This window comes from Ranitomeya variabilis, chromosome 7 (assembly GCF_051348905.1).
Source record: "Ranitomeya variabilis isolate aRanVar5 chromosome 7, aRanVar5.hap1, whole genome shotgun sequence".
NCBI lineage: Eukaryota > Metazoa > Chordata > Amphibia > Anura > Dendrobatidae > Ranitomeya > Ranitomeya variabilis.
In genome coordinates, this window is record NC_135238.1 from 242,897,470 (window position 1) to 242,917,326 (window position 19,857).

At 50.1% G+C, this 19,857-nt stretch overlaps 1 protein-coding gene across 1 annotated transcript in view; it reads right to left on the reverse strand.

The window, feature by feature from the left end:
- Nucleotides 1-19,857, reverse strand: part of LOC143784773 (protein mono-ADP-ribosyltransferase PARP14-like) — a 93,793-nt gene that overhangs the window by 49,438 nt on the left and 24,498 nt on the right. The window contains exons 7-8 of the mRNA XM_077273371.1: nucleotides 6,423-6,659; nucleotides 6,114-6,335 (exon numbers count right to left, since the gene is read on the reverse strand). Of these exons, the coding sequence (XP_077129486.1) occupies nucleotides 6,114-6,335; nucleotides 6,423-6,659 (459 nt within the window). The remainder of the gene's footprint in view (nucleotides 1-6,113; nucleotides 6,336-6,422; nucleotides 6,660-19,857) is intronic.

Sequence of the window (19,857 nt, forward strand, 5' to 3'; positions counted from 1 at the left end):
ATCAGCTCCAGTGCTCTTACTTATGGTACTGCTGCGTGAGAACTTTCCCACGCAGCAGTGGTGCCATAAGGGAGATCACCTGAGCTGATGAACTCTCTCGGGAGCAATCACCTCCTGTCAGTGACTGCGATTAAAGTGATCAGGATTCTCGTGGGATATTATGGATTATCTTCTCTGCGGACAGGTGAGGAATATTGTGGTTTATTATTTTATTTTTGTTGCTTAGTCATTGGCGTTGGTGGATTAGGTGTTCGGTAAGTATGGTTTAATTAAGATTATTAAAAGGAGTCTGTGTCATTATTTCAAATGAAGGACTTTATTCTGCGTGTCTGTTTTTATACAATATCACTATGTGGTTAGTATTGGATAGGTGTCTTATAGACGCCTCTCCATTACTAACCTGTGGGCTTGATGTCACCCGACAATACAAAGGTGACATCAACCTCACAAATATGAATCCCACTTGATACTGTTACAGGACAAGAGGGAAGAGCGAGGCTAAGCACCAGATTTGGCGCCTCTTATAGATGCCCGTTTTCTGGGGTGGCTGAGAGCTGATGTTTTTATTCTGGAAGGGGCCAATATACATGGCCCCTTCCCAGGCTATTAATATCAGCCCACAGCTGTCTGCTAAGCCTTTGCTGGTTAGATTTTATAGGGGGATCCTATGTCAATTTTTTTTCTGGGGTCTCCCTGTAAACTAGTCAGTAAAGGCTAAGCAAACAGCTGTGAGCTTATACTAATAGCCTGGGAACCTTTATGGCTTTTGGCTCCTTCCCGGAATATTAACATCAGCCCACCATCTGCCGGTTATTAAAATTACACGGGAGCACGCAATTTTCATCTTTTTTGCTTTAAAATTAACAGTTGCTGTCTGGTTACAGCCTATATATGTTCGTTCTGTTAACGCTCCTACACAGCCTGGTGACAATGTGTGTGTTTGTGTTTACTTATTGGCGTAATGAGGGTGTCGGGCTGACACCTATTCATTACTAAAGGTACCTTCACACGAAACGACATTATAACGATATCGCTAGCAATCCGTGACGTTGCAGCGTCCTCGCTAGCGATATCGTTTCGTTTGACACGCAGCAGCGATCAGGATCCTGCTGTGATGTCGCTGGTCGCTGAATAAAGTCCAGAACTTTATTTGGTCATCCGATCGCTGTGTATCGTTGTGTTTGAAAGCAAAAGCAACGATACCAGCGATATTTTACACTGGTAACCAGGGTAAACATCGGGTTACTAAGCGCAGGGCCGCGCTTAGTTACCCGATGTTTACCCTGGTTACTAGCGTAAAATGTAAAAAAAACAAACAGCACATACTCACATTGCGTCCCCTGCAGTCTGCTTCCTCCTCTGACTCAGCGCCGCAAAGTGAAAGTGAAAGCAGCACAGCGGTGACGTCACCGCTCTGCTCTCACTGTACGGCGCTCAGTCAGTCAGGAAGTGGACGCAGGGGGACGTGAATGTAAGTATGTGCTGTTTGTTTTTTTTAGATTTTACGCTGGTAACCAGGGTAAACATCGGGTTACTAAGCGCGGCCCTGCGCTTAGTTACCCGATGTTTACCCTGGTTACCAGGGGACCTCGGCATAGTTGATCGCTGGAGAGCGGTCTGTGTGACAGCTCTCCAGCGACCAAACAGCGACGCTGCAGCGATCGACATCGTTGTCGCTATCGCTGCAGCGTCGCTTCGTGTGAAGGTACCTTAAGCCTGGAACTAGGTGTCAATGACAGCTGCTGACATCAAGACCTAATCCCATTACCCTGATTCTACTGTATCAGCATCAAAAAGGTGGTGTTGAACCAAGAAATTACATCACAAAACTTTTTTTTACCCCTTAGCCACCGCCGATATGCCTTTTAACTGCGGCACTTAAAAGTACTTATTCCTCAGCGCCGCTTTATAACGGCGCTGAGAAATAAGGGTATAGTGCCCCCCAGAGTCAGAATTTCTCTGTGGTCTTGGCTACCAGTATCCACTGCCCCTTCCTAGGCTATTAATATTAGCCCGCAGCTGTCTGCATAGCCTTTGCTGGTTATTAATTATAGGGGGACCCTACATCATTTTTTTTAGGGTCTCCCATTTTAATAGCCTGTAAAGGCTAATTACACAGCTGTGAGCTGAAAATAGCCTGGGAAGCTTCATGGGTGTCACCCCCTTCCCAGGCTATAAATATCTGCCCCCAGCCGTCAGCTTTCCCTCTGCTGGTTATGAAAATTGCGCGTGAGCCCACGCCATTTTTTTTCTTCAAAAAAATAATCTTTTATTAATACATGTACAGTAAGCTTCACACACAGTGTACGAATTATATTTGTCACTGACATCTATATATCTACCCATTACATTTGGATTTACTGTATTTAATCCATTTCTTCTATCCTGTCGGCTCCTGTAGTGATTTTACACTACACGGCTCCTAATTGCCAGCTTGTCCTCTATCTTATCGCATATATACAGCTCTGGCAAAAATTATGAGACCACTTAATGTTCAGTTTGTCTTTATAGGTATATTTTTGAGTAAAATGTAAATTGTACATTGTTGTTTTATTCTATAAACTACCGACAACATGTCTCAGATAAAGCTAAAAAACTTGTATTTTTTATTATTTGCAGCAAATGAAAAATCATCAAAAACATAAAAAAGAATCAGTGCTTTCAGACCTCAAATAATGCAAAGAAAACAAGTTCACAATCATTTAGAGGCAAAAATACTAATGTTTTACCTCCGAAAGAGTTCAGAAATTAATATGACCGCGGCCTTACTGTGAGAGTTACCGGGGGCCATACTGTGAGAGTTACTGGGGGCCTTACTGTGAGAGTTACCGGGGAGCCTTACTGTGAGAGTTACCGGGGAGCCTTACCGTGAGAGTTACCGGGGGGCCTTACCGTGAGAGTTACCGGGGGCCTTACTGTGAGAGTTACTGGGGGCCTTACTGTGAGAGTTACCGGGGGCCTTACTGTGAGAGTTACCGGGGAGCCTTACCGTGAGAGTTACCGGGGGGCCTTACTGTGAGAGTTACCGGGGAGCCTTACTGTGAGAGTTACCGGGGGCCTTACCGTGAGAGTTACCGGGGGGCCTTACCGTGAGAGTTACCGGGGGCCTTACTGTGAGAGTTACAGGGGCCTTACTGTGAGAGTTACCGGGGGCCTTACTGTGAGAGTTACCGGGGGCCTTACTGTGAGAGTTACCGGGGAGCCTTACTGTGAGAGTTACCGGGGAGCCTTACCGTGAGAGTTACCGGGGGGCCTTACCGTGAGAGTTACCGGGGGCCTTACCGTGAGAGTTACCGGGGGCCTTACTGTGAGAGTTACTGGGGGCCTTACTGTGAGAGTTACCGGGGAGCCTTACCGTGAGAGTTACCGGGGGCCTTACTGTGAGAGTTACCGGGGAGCCTTACCGTGAGAGTTACCGGGGGGCCTTACCGTGAGAGTTACCGGGGGGCCTTACTGTGAGAGTTACCGGGGGCCTTACTGTGAGAGTTACCGGGGGCCTTACTGTGAGAGTTACCGGGGGCCTTACTGTGAGAGTTACCGGGGGGCCTTACCGTGAGAGTTACCGGGGGGCCTTACTGTGAGAGTTACCGGGGGCCTTACTGTGAGAGTTACCGGGGGCCTTACTGTGAGAGTTACCGGGGGCCTTACTGTGAGAGTTACCGGGGGCCTTACTGTGAGAGTTACAGGGGCCTTACTGTGAGTTACCGGGGGCCTTACCGTGAGAGTTACCGGGGGCCTTACTGTGAGAGTTACAGGGGCCTTACTGTGAGAGTTACCGGGGGCCTTACTGTGAGAGTTACCGAGGGCCTTACTGTGAGAGTTACCGGGGGCCTTACCGTGAGAGTTACCGGGGGCCTTACTGTGAGAGTTACCGGGGGCCTTACTGTGAGAGTTACCGGGGGCCTTACCGTGAGTTACCGGGGGCCTTACTGTGAGAGTTACCGGGGGCCTTACTGTGAGAGTTACCGGGGGCCTTACCGTGAGAGTTACCGGGGGCCTTACCGTGAGAGTTACCGGGGGCCTTACTGTGAGAGTTACCGGGGGCCTTACCGTGAGAGTTACCGGGGGCCTTACCGTGAGAGTTACCGGGGGCCTTACTGTGAGAGTTACCGGGGGCCTTACTGTGAGAGTTACCGGGGGCCTTACCGTGAGTTACCGGGGGCCTTACTGTGAGAGTTACCGGGGGCCTTACTGTAAGAGTTACCGGGGGCCTTACCGTGAGAGTTACCGGGGGCCTTACCGTGAGAGTTACCGGGGGCCTTACTGTGAGAGTTACCGGGGGCCTTACTGTGAGAGTTACCGGGGGGCCTTACTGTGAGAGTTACCGGGGGCCTTACTGTGAGAGTTACCGGGGGGCCTTACCGTGAGAGTTACCGAGGGCCTTACTGTGAGAGTTACCGGGAGCCTTACTGTGAGAGTTACCGGGGGGCCTTACTGTGAGAGTTACCGGGGGCCTTACTGTGAGAGTTACCGGGGGGCCTTACTGTGAGAGTTACCGGGGGGCCTTACTGTGAGAGTTACCGGGGGCCTTACTGTGAGAGTTACCGGGGGGCCTTACTGTGAGAGTTACCGGGGGGCCTTACCGTGAGAGTTACCGGGGGCCTTACCGTGAGAGTTACCGAGGGCCTTACTGTGAGAGTTACCGGGGGCCTTACTGTGAGAGTTACCGAGGGCCTTACTGTGAGAGTTACCGGGGGCCTTACTGTGAGAGTTACCGGGGGCCTTACTGTGAGAGTTACCGGGGGCCTTACTGTGAGAGTTACCGAGGGCCTTACTGTGAGAGTTACCGGGGGCCTTACCGTGAGAGTTACCGGGGGCCTTACTGTGAGAGTTACCGGGGGCCTTACTGTGAGAGTTACCGGGGGCCTTACCGTGAGTTACCGGGGGCCTTACTGTGAGAGTTACCGGGGGCCTTACTGTGAGAGTTACCGGGGGCCTTACTGTGAGAGTTACCGGGGGGCCTTACTGTGAGAGTTACCGGGGGGCCTTACTGTGAGAGTTACCGGGGCCCTTACCGTGAGAGTTACCGAGGGCCTTACTGTGAGAGTTACCGGGGGCCTTACTGTGAGAGTTACCAGGGAGCCTTACTGTGAGAGTTACCGGGGGCCTTACTGTGAGAGTTACCGGGGGCCTTACTGTGAGAGTTACGGGGGGCCTTACCATGAGTTACCGGGGGCCTTACTGTGAGAGTTACCGGGGGCCTTACCGTGAGAGTTACCGGGGGCCTTACTGTGAGAGTTACCAGGGAGCCTTACTGTGAGAGTTATGGGGGGGCCTTACCATGAGAGTTACCGGGGGGCCTTACCGTGAGAGTTACCGAGGGCCTTACCGTGAGAGTTACCGAGGGCCTTACCGTGAGTTACCGGGGGCCTTACCGTGAGAGTTACCGGGGGGCCTTACTGTGAGAGTTACCGGGGGCCTTACTGTGAGAGTTACCGGGGGGCCTTACTGTGAGAGCTACCGGGGGGCCTTACTGTGAGTTACCGGGGGCCTTACCGTGAGAGTTACCGTGAGAGTTACCGGGGGCCTTACTGTGAGAGTTACCGTGAGAGTTACCGGGGGGCCTTACTGTGAGAGTTACCGGGGGGCCTTACTGTGAGAGTTACCAGGGGCCTTACTGTGAGAGCTACCGGGGGGCCTTACTGTGAGTTACCGGGGGCCTTACTGTGAGCGTTACCAGGGGCCTTACTGTGAGAGCTACCGGGGGGCCTTACTGTGAGTTACCGGGGGCCTTACCATGAGAGTTACCGTGAGAGTTACCGGGGGCCTTACTGTGAGAGTTACCGTGAGAGTTACCGGGGGCCTTACTGTGAGAGTTACCGGGGGGCCTTACTGTGAGAGTTACCAGGGGCCTTACTGTGAGAGCTACCGGGGGGCCTTACTGTGAGTTACCGGGGGCCTTACCGTGAGAGTTACCGGGGGCCTTACCGTGAGAGTTACCGTGAGAGTTACCGGGGGCCTTACTGTGAGAGTTACCGTGAGAGTTACCGGGGGCCTTACTGTGAGTTACCGGGGGGCTTACCGGGGCCTCTCTGCTGCAGACAGTGCATTTGTGGTTGCTGGATCTCCACTATGACATGAATCTTCCCAATATGAGCTGCTGGAGGAATTACCTGGATTGTGTCTTTGTCTTTTGGGTGAAGAACAATTTCCACTTCTTTGAGATTTTGGGGTTTATTTTTGGAGCTGAACTGGGACATTTCATCGAGCATCAGAGCGGCTACAAAATCCTTGGGGAAGGCCAGATTTCCGGTCCCTAGGGCCGGGATGGACAGGGACTTCATCTGCTGCCGGTCTGTCCACGTCAGGCAGTCCTGGATAACTCCCCGCAATACCTGGTACAAGGATTAGAAAGTGAGGGACACTGAGACTCGGTCCTGGGACGGATCTTATTAACTCATTCCTGCTGGCATCTGGCTTACCGTCTCTGCGGATCCTCGTCCATTGTCCCACGCCGGAGCCACGGCATGAAGGACGCTCTTACAGCTGAGGCCGCAGCCATGGGTGGCAATGACGGTCCCTCTGGACACTGTAGTCCCCGCGGTGGAGTCGGCCAGGACCTGCTGCAGGCCGGCGCCTGCGCGGCGATATAGGGAATTGGAGACTTCACCCTTCGTGAGATCCAGATCGCCCGCCACACTGTTCACTATCACATCTGTCTGCAAAGTGGAGAAACACCGTGAGGAACGCACCACGAAAACCGCCACGTTTCACTTCTGGGCAGCGGTTCTCCAGGTCCTTTAAAGGGGCATTTCTTTCTCCCGTCATTTATTTATATCATTAGTAAATGGAGAGTTACACCTGCGCTGCTAGCCCCCCATTCCCGGAGGTGAGCGCCCCCACCCGACGCCAGCACAGCTTATGTGGACATCCTATGACTGCTGCTACCTGGAAGAAGCGGTGACCCCATTATCGGAGGAGCCTACGGAGGTGCCCACCGAAGCCCACACTCACAGGTCAGCCTGGCCACGTGGCGGCAATCGGTCATGGAACGAGTCACCTGCCACATTGTGACACTTACACCACACAATCTGTTATGGAGAACTTGGCTTCCTTTCCTGATTTGTAGATTTTCTGTACTTTTAACAACAATCACATCAGACACATGGGTCATAGTCAGAAGTGCAGACGTTCATTGACATCTATGGGAGAGAGTTGTGGGCATGCTCTGTGATCAGTGCAGGGAGTGGGAGGAGGTGAGCTATGACGTCACCGATATACATCTATGGGAGAGAGTTGTGGGCATGCTCTGTGATCAGTGCCGGGAGTAGGAGGAGGTGAGCTATGACGTCACCGATATACATCTATGTGAGAGTGTTGTGGGCATGCTCTGTGATCAGTGCCGGGAGTAGGAGGATGTGAGCTACGACATCACCTATATACTTCTATGGGAGAGAGTTGTGGGCATGCTCTGTGATCGGTGCAGGGAGTGGGAGGAGGTGAGCTACGACATCACCTATATACTTCTATGTGAGAGTGTTGTGGGCATGCTCTGTGATCGGTGCAGGGAGTGGGAGGAGGTGAGCTACGACATCACCTATATACTTCTATGTGAGAGTGTTGTGGGCATGCTCTGTGATCAGTGCAGGGAGTGGGAGGAGGTGAGCTACGACATCACCTATATACATCTATGGGAGAGAGTTGTGGGCATGCTCTGTGATCAGTGCAGGGAGTGGCAGGAGGTGAGCTATGACATCACCTATATACATCTATGGGAGAGTGTTGTGGGCATGCTCTGTGATCAGTGCAGGGAGTGGGAGGAGGTGAGCTACGACATCACCTATATACATCTATGGGAGAGTGTTGTGGGCATGCTCTGTGATCAGTGCAGGGAGTGGGAGGAGGTGAGCTACGACATCACCTATATACATCTATGGGAGAGAGTTGTGGGCATGCTCTGTGATCGGTGCAGGGAATGGGAGGAAGTGAGCTACGACATCACCTATATACATCTATGGGAGAGTGTTGTGGGCATGCTCTGTGATCAGTGCAGGGAGTGGGAGGAGGTGAGCTACGACGTCACCTATATACATCTATGGGAGAGAGTTGTGGGCATGCTCTGTGATCAGTGCCGGGAGTGGGAGGAGGTGAGCTATGACGTCACCTATATACATCTATGGGAGAGTGTTGTGGGCATGCTCTGTGATCAGTGCCGGGAGTGGGAGGAGGTGAGCTATGACGTCACCTATATACATCTATGGGAGAGTGTTGTGGGCATGCTCTGTGATCAGTGCAGGGAGTGGGAGGAGGTGAGCTACGACATCACCTATATACTTCTATGGGAGAGTGTTGTGGGCATGCTCTGTGATCAGTGCAGGGAGTGGGAGGAGGTGAGCTACGACATCACCTATATACATCTATGGGAGAGTGTTGTGGGCATGCTCTGTGATCAGTGCAGGGAGTGGGAGGAGGTGAGCTACGACATCACCTATATGCTTCTATGGGAGAGAGTTGTGGGCATGCTCTGTGATCAGTGCAGGGAGTGGGAGGAGGTGAGCTACGACATCACCTATATACATCTATGGGAGAGAGTTGTGGGCATGCTCTGTGATCAGTGCCGGGAGTGGGAGGAGGTGAGCTACTACGTCACCTATATACATCTATGGGAGAGTGTTGTGGGCATGCTCTGTGATCAGTGCAGGGAGTGGGAGGAGGTGAGCTATGACGTCACCTATATACATCTATGGGAGAGTGTTGTGGGCATGCTCTGTGATCGGTGCAGGGAGTGGGAGGAGGTGAGCTACGACATCACCTATATACTTCTATGGGAGAGAGTTGTGGGCATGCTCTGTGATCGGTGCAGGGAATGGGAGGAGGTGAGCTACGACATCACCTATATACATCTATGGGAGAGAGTTGTGGGCATGCTCTGTGATCGGTGCAGGGAGTGGGAGGAGGTGAGCTACGACATCACCTATATACTTCTATGGGAGAGAGTTGTGGGCATGCTCTGTGATCAGTGCAGGGAGTGGGAGGAGGTGAGCTATGACGTCACCTATATACATCTATGGGAGAGTGTTGTGGGCATGCTCTGTGATCAGTGCAGGGAGTGGGAGGAGGTGAGCTACGACATCACCTATATACTTCTATGGGAGAGTGTTGTGGGCATGCTCTGTGATCAGTGCAGGGAGTGGGAGGAGGTGAGCTACGACGTCACCTATATACATCTATGGGAGAGAGTTGTGGGCATGCTCTGTGATCAGTGCCGGGAGTGGGAGGAGGTGAGCTACGACGTCACCTATATACATCTATGGGAGAGTGTTGTGGGCATGCTCTGTGATCAGTGCAGGGAGTGGGAGGAGGTGAGCTACGACATCACCTATATGCTTCTATGGGAGAGTGTTGTGGGCATGCTCTGTGATCAGTGCCGGGAGTGGGAGGAGGTGAGCTACGACGTCACCTATATACATCTATGGGAGAGTGTTGTGGGCATGCTCTGTGATCAGTGCCGGGAGTGGGAGGAGGTGAGCTATGACGTCACCTATATACATCTATGGGAGAGTGTTGTGGGCATGCTCTGTGATCAGTGCAGGGAGTGGGAGGATGTGAGCTACGACGTCACCTATATACTTCTATGGGAGAGTGTTGTGGGCATGCTCTGTGATCAGTGCAGGGAGTGGGAGGAGGTGAGCTACGACATCACCTATATACTTCTATGGGAGAGTGTTGTGGGCATGCTCTGTGATCAGTGCAGCGAGTGGGAGGAGGTGAGCTATGACGTCACCTATATACATCTATGGGAGAGTGTTGTGGGCATGCTCTGTGATCAGTGCCGGGAGTGGGAGGAGGTGAGCTATGACGTCACCTATATACATCTATGGGAGAGTGTTGTGGGCATGCTCTGTGATCAGTGCAGGGAGTGGGAGGATGTGAGCTACGACGTCACCTATATACTTCTATGGGAGAGTGTTGTGGGCATGCTCTGTGATCAGTGCAGGGAGTGGGAGGAGGTGAGCTACGACATCACCTATATACTTCTATGGGAGAGTGTTGTGGGCATGCTCTGTGATCAGTGCAGCGAGTGGGAGGAGGTGAGCTATGACGTCACCTATATACATCTATGGGAGAGTGTTGTGGGCATGCTCTGTGATCGGTGCAGGGAGTGGGAGGAGGTGAGCTACGACGTCACCTATATACTTCTATGGGAGAGAGTTGTGGGCATGCTCTGTGATCGGTGCAGGGAGTGGGAGGAGGTGAGCTACGACATCACCTATATACTTCTATGTGAGAGTGTTGTGGGCATGCTCTGTGATCGGTGCAGGGAGTGGGAGGAGGTGAGCTACGACATCAACTATATACTTCTATGTGAGAGTGTTGTGGGCATGCTCTGTGATCAGTGCCGGGAGTGGGAGGAGGTGAGCTACGACATTACCTATATACATCTATGGGAGAGTGTTGTGGGCATGCTCTGTGATCAGTGCCGGGAGTGGGAGGAGGTGAGCTACGACATCACCTATATACATCTATGGGAGAGTGTTGTGGGCATGCTCTGTGATCAGTGCAGGGAGTGGGAGGATGTGAGCTACGACATCACCTATATACTTCTATGGGAGAGTGTTGTGGGCATGCTCTGTGATCAGTGCAGGGAGTGGGAGGAGGTGAGCTACGACATCACCTATATACATCTATGGGAGAGTGTTGTGGGCATGCCCTGTGATCAGTGCAGGGAGTGGGAGGAGGTGAGCTACAACATCACCTATATACTTCTATGGGAGAGTGTTGTGGGCATGCTCTGTGATCAGTGCAGGGAGTGGGAGGAGGTGAGCTACGACATCACCTATATACTTCTATGGGAGAGTGTTGTGGGCATGCTCTGTGATCAGTGCAGGGAGTGGGAGGATGTGAGCTACGACATCACCTGTATACTTCTATGGGAGAGTGTTGTGGGCATGCTCTGTAATCAGTTCAGGGAGTGGGAGGAGGTGAGCTACGACATCACCTATATACATCTATGGGAGAGTGTTGTGGGCATGCTCTGTGATCAGTGCCGGGAGTGGGAGGAGGTGAGCTATGACATCACCTATATACATCTATGGGAGAGTGTTGTGGGCATGCTCTGTGATCAGTGCAGGGAGTGGGAGGAGGTGAGCTATGACGTCACCTATATACTTCTATGGGAGTGTGTTGTGGACATGCTCTGTGATCAGTGCAGGGAGTGGGAGGAGGTGAGCTATGACGTCACCTATATACTTCTATGGGAGAGAGTTGTGGGCATGCTCTGTGATCAGTGCCGGGAGTGGGAGGAGGTGAGCTATGACATCACCTATATACATCTATGGGAGAGTGTTGTGGGCATGCTCTGTGATCAGTGCAGGGAGTGGGAGGAGGTGAGCTATGACATCACCTATATACATCTATGGGAGAGTGTTGTGGACATGCTCTGTGATCAGTGCAGGGAGTGGGAGGAGGTGAGCTATGACATCACCTATATACATCTATGGGAGAGTGTTGTGGGCATGCTCTGTGATCAGTGCCGGGAGTGGGAGGAGGTGAGCTATGACATCACCTATATACATCTATGGGAGAGTGTTGTGGGCATGCTCTGTGATCAGTGCAGGGAGTGGGAGGAGGTGAGCTATGACGTCACCTATATACTTCTATGGGAGTGTGTTGTGGACATGCTCTGTGATCAGTGCAGGGAGTGGGAGGAGGTGAGCTACAACATCACCTATATACTTCACATAGAGCACAAGATGATACGAGCCTCTGCGCTGCATGGATATATACTATCGCTGTGACCACTGAGCTGATGTGTTGGTGGCAATTTCTACCATCTATGACAGAAAACCTGCGAGGATGCTGAAAGAGCTAATAATTGATAGGATGAGCGAGTGATATAGGATTAGTGCGCTATACAATGGTACGTGCTATTTCAGAATAAGATGTATATACATTTCCTGAGACATAGAGGATTACAAGCCGGCGAAGAAAACCCAACAGGGGCCATAAATACAGCCGCAGTCCAGAAAACGACAATCAGGATATATAGATAGATAGATATATAGATAGATAGATAGATATATCTATGTGTGCAGCCATGTATAGTTGCACAAAACAGATCTTCTCTAGATTTGTATATATATATATATATATATATATATATATATATATATATATATATATATATATATATAGTAGAGATTTGCACTCACTCGGCTGCGGTTGGGGTCGGCACAGGACGCGGTATTGCTGAAATGTCCAGATAGGCTTATTCAAAGTTCACAAACTGCTCAGGATAGCAAAACAAAAGAACAGCCCTTTCCGGCACAAAGTGAAGACATTAAATAAAAAGTCCATACAATATAGTGGGTCCGACTGCTCAGGATAGTGTCCGGTTCTTTAGGACAGCACAGACTAACACACAGGAGATCCAGACATTCCCAGCCACAGACACTGAATGAGACACTAGGTCTCCATTTTATCTGCCAAACCACGGCCCTGGGGTAGCAATATGTGAGCCGTCATTCCCCCCCATCTCTTATGACTGCTCATAAAACCCGGCCCTGGAGTGGCAAAAAAAAGTCTCTCAGCACTATATGTACTGGAACATGCTTCTGAGCTCACATCACCACAGCTGACAGCCGCAGTGACACATATATCTCCCCTCAAGTACTTGTCCGGTGGCCACCTTCCTTACCCCCCTCTGCCCAAACCCGGGGGGCTTGGCACCTTCTGCCAACAAACAGCGGACTCCACATGGAAGTTAAGCTCCTGAAGTGCTAGGAACCACCTGGTCACTCGGGCATTGTTCCCTTTCTTCTCCCTCATCCACTTCAGTGGGGCATGGTCTGACACTAGTCTGAACCTCCTGACTAAGGCCGGGGTCACACTTGCGAGTGTGATGTGACAAACTCACGCGAGTCTCTCGCACATCAATACCCGGCGCTGCCGCCAGCACTCAGGACCGGAGTGTGTATTTCCATGCAGTCGCACACTCCGGTCCCGAGTGCCGGCGGCAGCACCGGGTATTGATGTGCGAGTTTCTCGCATCACACTCGCAGGTGTGACCCCGGCCTAAGACATAGTACCTTAGAGAGTCCAAGGCCCTCTTGAAGGCTAAACATTCCTTCTCCACTATGGAATAATTTTTCCCAGAGGATGACAACTTCCGGCTAAGACACATTATGGGCAGCTCTTCCCCATTCACCTCTTGAGACAAGACAGTGCCCAGCACGACATCCGACGCGTCCATCTGGACCACAAACTCCTTGGAGAAATCCAGTGCCACTAGCACCGGCTGCTTACACACGGCTAGCTTCAGTTTCTGGAAGGACGTCTCCTGCTTCTGGGGACCACTTAGCTATAGCCGACTTTGGCCCTTTAAGGAGGTCTGTCAGAGAGGCGGCTACCACGGTAAAGTTTGGGATAAACCGGCGGTAATAGCCCACCATGACCAGGAATGCCCTGACCTGCTTCTTTGAAAGGGGTTGTGGCCAGCCCTGGATCACCTCAACTTTATTTATCTGGGGCTTTATTTTGCCCCTGCCTATGACATAGCCCAAGCATCTCGCTTCCTCCATTCCCAAGGCGCATTTCTTTGGGTTTATGGAAAATCCTGCCTTCCATAGAGCATCAAATATCGCCTGGACCTTGCTCAGATGGCTTCTCCAATCCTGGCTGAAGATCACAATGTCATCTAGGTAGGCCGCTGCGTACCTCTTGTGGGGAGCTAAGATCCGGTCCATGGCTCTCTGGAACGTTGCTGGAGCGCCTTGTAACCCACATGGCATCCTTGTCTATTGGAAGCATCCATCTGGCGTTGAAAAGGCAGTCATCTCCTTGGCGTCTTGGGAAATGGGAATCTGCCAATACCCTTTTGTGAGGTCAGGAGTAATAATGTACTGAGCCGGCCCTAACCTCTTGTCACGTACCCGCTTCTCAGCACATGTATTGGGGTTGTGCCTGCGAGGGTTAATCTATCTCCCCTCTCTCAGTCCAACATTCAACCTCTGTCCTATGCTGTAATGGGAGCATAAATCACACACCGACCCAGGCCACACACCCGCTAATAAACGCTGCCACCACTCATCGAACACACGGGCGATGACTCCCAGAAATATTAATAATAATATTGTCTACCACTCATAAGGTTGACACACCTTAGGCTATCGATTCGTTAGAACATTCAAGGTTCAACTTGTTAAAGTTTATACTTTAATACAAAAAGGTTCAGTGCTTACAGTAAGAAAAAGGTACAAAAATATGATAATAAAAAGACATACAACTTATGCAAAACAGTATAAAAATAAACAGGAGAAATCTTACAGAAATCATCTAACTTTGTAGTCTGCTTTCTGCTCCCTGAGGGGGGGTGAATATGGGGTTGGTGGAACACATCAGCTTCTCAGGCTGTCCTTACATGTGAACATGATTCTAGGTATACAGCTCTAATTTATAGCTTTGGTCTGGAGATCAGATTTCTAGACCAGCCCCTCAGGTTAATATCATAATTGCTTGTTTTTTGATTGGACCACGGCCGCGCTATTAATGAATATATTATTTTCTCTTGAGATCCTTTGTGTAAACGTTCTCAGAGAGATACTATCAGGCCATAATTGACATCTCTCTTCCAAGAGCTAGGAGGTGTCAAGTGTTACCCTTTCTTCTTGGTCCTAGCTAGACCCCCTGGTGAGATTGGAGACAGAAGTCTGCTTGTCTCAGGAAAATACATATTAACACCTGGGTGAGACATGCAGCCTTCAGGACAGATGTTACTAGTCACCCAAAACTTATATATAGGTCACTGCACATTATAATATATATATACTGTGGCGCAACCCCAAGTCAAGTGCTGAGAGCGGATACGTGACAAATTAGTGACACCACGGAGTGGGAATCCGTGACCCTAGGGTTGGATATGTGAGCGGTCATTCCCACCCATCTCTTGTGACTGCTCATAAAACACGGCCCTAATAACTCTCTCAGCACTATATGTGCTGGAGCATGCTTTCCCGAACTTACATCACCAAAGCTACAAACCATGATGACACATATCTGCCCTCACGGACCCGTCCAGCAGCGATCTTACAACACACACTATTGCTCCCCTAGAGGTGTATATACTAATATATATAGTGAAAAACAATCGAGTGTTGTGCAATTCGTTACAGACAAATCTAGAAAAGATCTGTTCTGTACAACTATACATGGCTGCATGGATATATATATAACAATATAACCTGATTGTCGTTTTCTGGACTGCGGCTGTATTTATGGCCCCTGTTGGGTTTTCTTCGCCTGCTTGTAATCCTCTATGTCTCAGGAAATGTATATACATCTTATTCTGAAATAGCACGTACCATTGTATAGCGCACTAATCCTATATCACTCGGTCATCCTATCAATTATTAGCTCTTTCAGCATCCTCGCAGGTTTTCTGTCATAGATGGTAAAAATTGCCACCAACACCTCGGCTCAGTGGTCACAGCGATAGTATATATCCATGCAGCGCAGAGGCTCTCTGTGAGTCACTACCCCACCCAGGGCGTATATGGCCAGCTGAAGCTGCATCATTGTTCTTTGAAGTTGGAGCAAGTGCAGGGATCAATATTTACTTTGTATCAAATCTATACTTCTATAGGAGAATCTTGTGAGCATGCTCTGTGATCTAGCGAGGGGGAGGAGGTGAGCTGTGATATAGTCTGTAAAGGAGAGTGTTGTGAGCATGCTCTGTGCAGAGATATTTGTTCATGGAGGGGGAGGAGGTGAGCTGTGATACAGTCTATAAAGCATATAAACCCCACCTGGTATGCTCATTCACCCAGCTCTTCTGATTTGTCTGTCTATATGAAGTGCATATAATCCCCACCTGGTACGTTACCCAACTTTCCACACACTCTTACCTCTGCTCCTAGTATTCACATCGTATGTCTTTCAACTAACCCTTGCTTTACTCCAGTGTTATTTATGACCTTGTTTACTTTGGCTTGATTATATGCATCTGGTCCACTCTTAATTCTCTGACCAAAATGAACAGAGACCACTCCTCTGCTTCACACCTGAATGCACTTAGTTGTACATATATTGCATAGCACAAGTCTGCTGTGTGATTCCTAGAAGTGTGTCCTAGAAGTGTGAAGACTACTGTAGAATTAAAACCAGAATTGGAACTGAAGGTAACTGGCCACAGTCACTGTAAACAATGTTTCTGTTTGTTGTCACTCTCACCCGTATAATCCTTCACTTTCTGCAAACTCCCCTAATCCCTAAACCTAGTAAGGAACTGTTCATCTCTTCCTCAATCCTCCCCATCCATCTCACTTCCTCCTCAGAACTGTTCCTCAACATACAATCCTCTGTCTCCAAGCACAGACAGCCACCTCATGCCCTCTCCTACTCCCACCTGCTAACACTTTCTCTGCTCCTTCTCACTGCTGGTGATATCTCTCCAAATCCTGGTCCTCCTCACCACATCCCCACAGTCAGTTCTACCTCCGATCCATGCTCTATCACAACTTTCCGTAACCTCTCTAACCTTATACCTATTCGCCCAGCCCCCGCTTCCCTAGTCCCACTAACAGGAGCTCTATGGAACGCTCGCTCTGTCTGCAACAAGCTTTCCTACATCCACGATCTTTTTATTAGTCACAAACATTCCTTCCTCGCCATCACCGAAACCTGGCTCACCCCCTCTGACACAGCCTCTCCTGCTGCACTTCGGTGTGGTGGACTCCACCTTTCCCACACACCCCGCCCCAGCATCAAGCATGGTGGAGGAGTTGGTTTTCTCCTGTCAGATAACTGCTCCTTCACCCCAATCCAATTACCACCCTCTATTACTCTCCCTTCCTTTGAGATGCACTCTGTGCGCATCTACTCCCCCTCCAACTGGCTGTTATTTACCACCCCCCAGGGCCAGTCACCACCTTCTTTGACCACTTTACCACCTAGCTACTTCATTTCCTCTCCGCTGACATCCCCACTATCATCTTGGGTTACTTCAACATCCCCATTAACACTTCCCTCTCAGCTGCCACTAAACTTCTATCACTTCCGCCTTCGGCCTCACTCAATGGTCTTCTACAGCCACCCACAAAGATGACCACACACTGGACCTCATCTTCACCCGCCTCTGCTCCCCATCCAACTCCTCTAACTCGACTCTACCTCTTTCGGACCACAACCTACTCAGATTCTCTACCCTCTCCACTCGTCTACAATCCCCACCCCATAAACTTGAACACCCTCGCAGAAATCTTAAACACCTCAATCTACACTCACTGTCTGAATCCCTTCTCCCTCTTACAGACATAAGTTCCCTACATAATGCGGATGCCGCTGCCGCTCTATATAAAACCACAATAGCTGCAGCTCTGGAATCTGTTGCCCCTCTCACACATACCAAAGCTCGCAAAATCAACAGACAGCCCTGGCACACCAGCCTGACCAAAGAACTGAGGCGGGCTTCCAGGGCTGCTGAGCGGAGATGGAAAAGATCAAACTCCAACGGGCACTTCATCGCATTCAAACAGTCCCTCACTACTTTCAAGGTCTCACTCGCCACAGCTAAACAAAGCGACTTCTCATCTCTCATATCCTCCCTGTCTCACAACCCTAAACAGTTATTCAACACTTTGAATTCTCTCCTCCGTCCCCCAGCACCTCCTCCCTCCCCACTCATCTCAGCTGAAGACTTTGCCTCATTCTTAAAGCAGAAGATTGATAACCTCGGAGACAGTTTTGTTCGACAACCCCCAGAGCCCTTCCTCCCAACTGCCCAGCCCTCCACCTCCAAAACCAACTTCTCCACCGTTACAGAAGATCGACTCTCCACTCTACTCTCAAGATCGCATCTCACCACCTGTGCACTTGACCCGATCCCATCCCACTTCATCCCAAACCTCCCCAGTCTTCATCCCAACCCTAACCCATCTCTTCAACCTATCACTAACAACTGGTGTTTTCCCCTCAAGCTTTAGACATACCTCAATCACACCTATCCTCAAAAAGCCCTCTCTTGACCCATCCTCTTTATCTAGCTATCTCCCTATATCATTTCTCCCTTATGCCTCAAAACTACTGAAACAACATGTCCATCTTGAACTGTCCTCCCATCTATCTTCCTGCTCCCTCTTCGACCGCTTACAATCTGGCTTCCGGTCACCATTCCACTGAAACTGCCCTAACTAAGGTCACGAATGACCTATTAACAGCCAAGAGCAAGCGACACTACTCTGTCCTCCTCCTGGACCTCTCCTCTGCCTTTGACACAGTGGACCATTCCCTCCTGTTACAAACCCTCTCATCCCTTGGCATCCCAGACTTGGCCCTATTCTGGATCTTGTCATACCTAACACACCGGACATTCAGTGTCTCCCACTCACACACCACCACCTCACCTTGCCCCCTATCTGTCGGAGTCCCACAAGGTTCAGTTCTAGGGCCCCTGCTCTTCTCCATTTACACCTTTGGCCTGGGACAGCTCATAGAATCTCACGGCTTTCAGTATCATCTCTATGCTGACGACACACAGATCTACATCTCTGGACCAGATATCACCACCCTACTAACCAGAATCCCTCAATGTCTATCTGCTATTTCATCCTTCTTCTCCGCTAGATTTCGAAACTGAACATGGACAAAACAGAATTCATAGTCTTTCCCCCATCTCATGCGACCCCCGCAACGAACCTAACCATTACAGTAAATGGCTGCCCACTCCCCCCAGCCCCACAAGCTCGCTGTCTCGGGGTAATCCTTGATGCTAATCTCTCCTTCAAACCACATATCCAAGCCCTTTCCACTTCCTGCCGCCTTCAACTCAAAAATATTTCACGGATCCGTACATTCCTAAACCAAGAATCTGCAAAAACCCTAGTCCATGCCCTCATCATCTCTCGCCTTGACTACTGCAACCTCCTGCTCTGTGGCCTCCCCTCTAACACTCTCGCACCCCTCCAATCTATTCTAAACTCTGCTGCCCGACTAATCCACCTGTCCCCCCGCTATTCCCCAGCCTCTCCCCTCTGTCAATCCCTTCACTGGCTCCCCATTACCCAGAGACTCCAGTACAAAACCCTAACCATGACGTACAAAGCCATCCACAACCTGTCTCCTCCATACATCTGTGACCTCGTCTCCCGGTACTTACCTACACGCAACCTCCGATCCTCACAAGATCTCCTTCTCTACTCCCCTCTTATCTCCTCTTCCCACAATCGCATACAAGATTTCTCTCGCGCATCCCCCCTACTCTGGAACCCTCTACCACAACACATCAGACTCTCGCCTACCATCGAAACTTTCAAAAGGAACCTGAAGACCGACCTCTTCCGACAAGCCTACAGCCTGCAGTAACCACCGATCGACCAAACCGCTGCATGACCAGCTCTATCCTCACCTACTGTATCCTCACCCATCCCTTGTAGATTGTGAGCCCTCGCGGGCAGGGTCCTCTCTCCTCCTGTATCCTCACCCATCCCTTGTAGATTGTGAGCCCTCGCGGGCAGGGTCCTCTCTCCTCCTGTATCCTCACCCATCCCTTGTAGATTGTGAGCCCTCGCGGGCAGTGTCCTCACTCCTCCTCTACCAGTTATGACTTGTATTGATTAAGATCATTGTACTTGTTTTTAATATGCATACCCCTCCTCACATGTACAGCGCCATGGAATAAATAGCGCTATAATAATAAATAATAATAATAAAGAAGAGTGTTGTGAGCATGCTCTGTGCAGAGATATTTGCTCATGGAGGGGGAGGAGGTGAGCTGTGACATTACCTATTATGACATATAGTGGTCATACTGTGTGACCGCTACAGATCATTATAATTGTTATCTGTCATAGATGGGAACATTTCTCACCTTAAATCCAAGAGGCCTTAATACAAATTCTTTCCTGAGCCCCCCGCATACTAGAT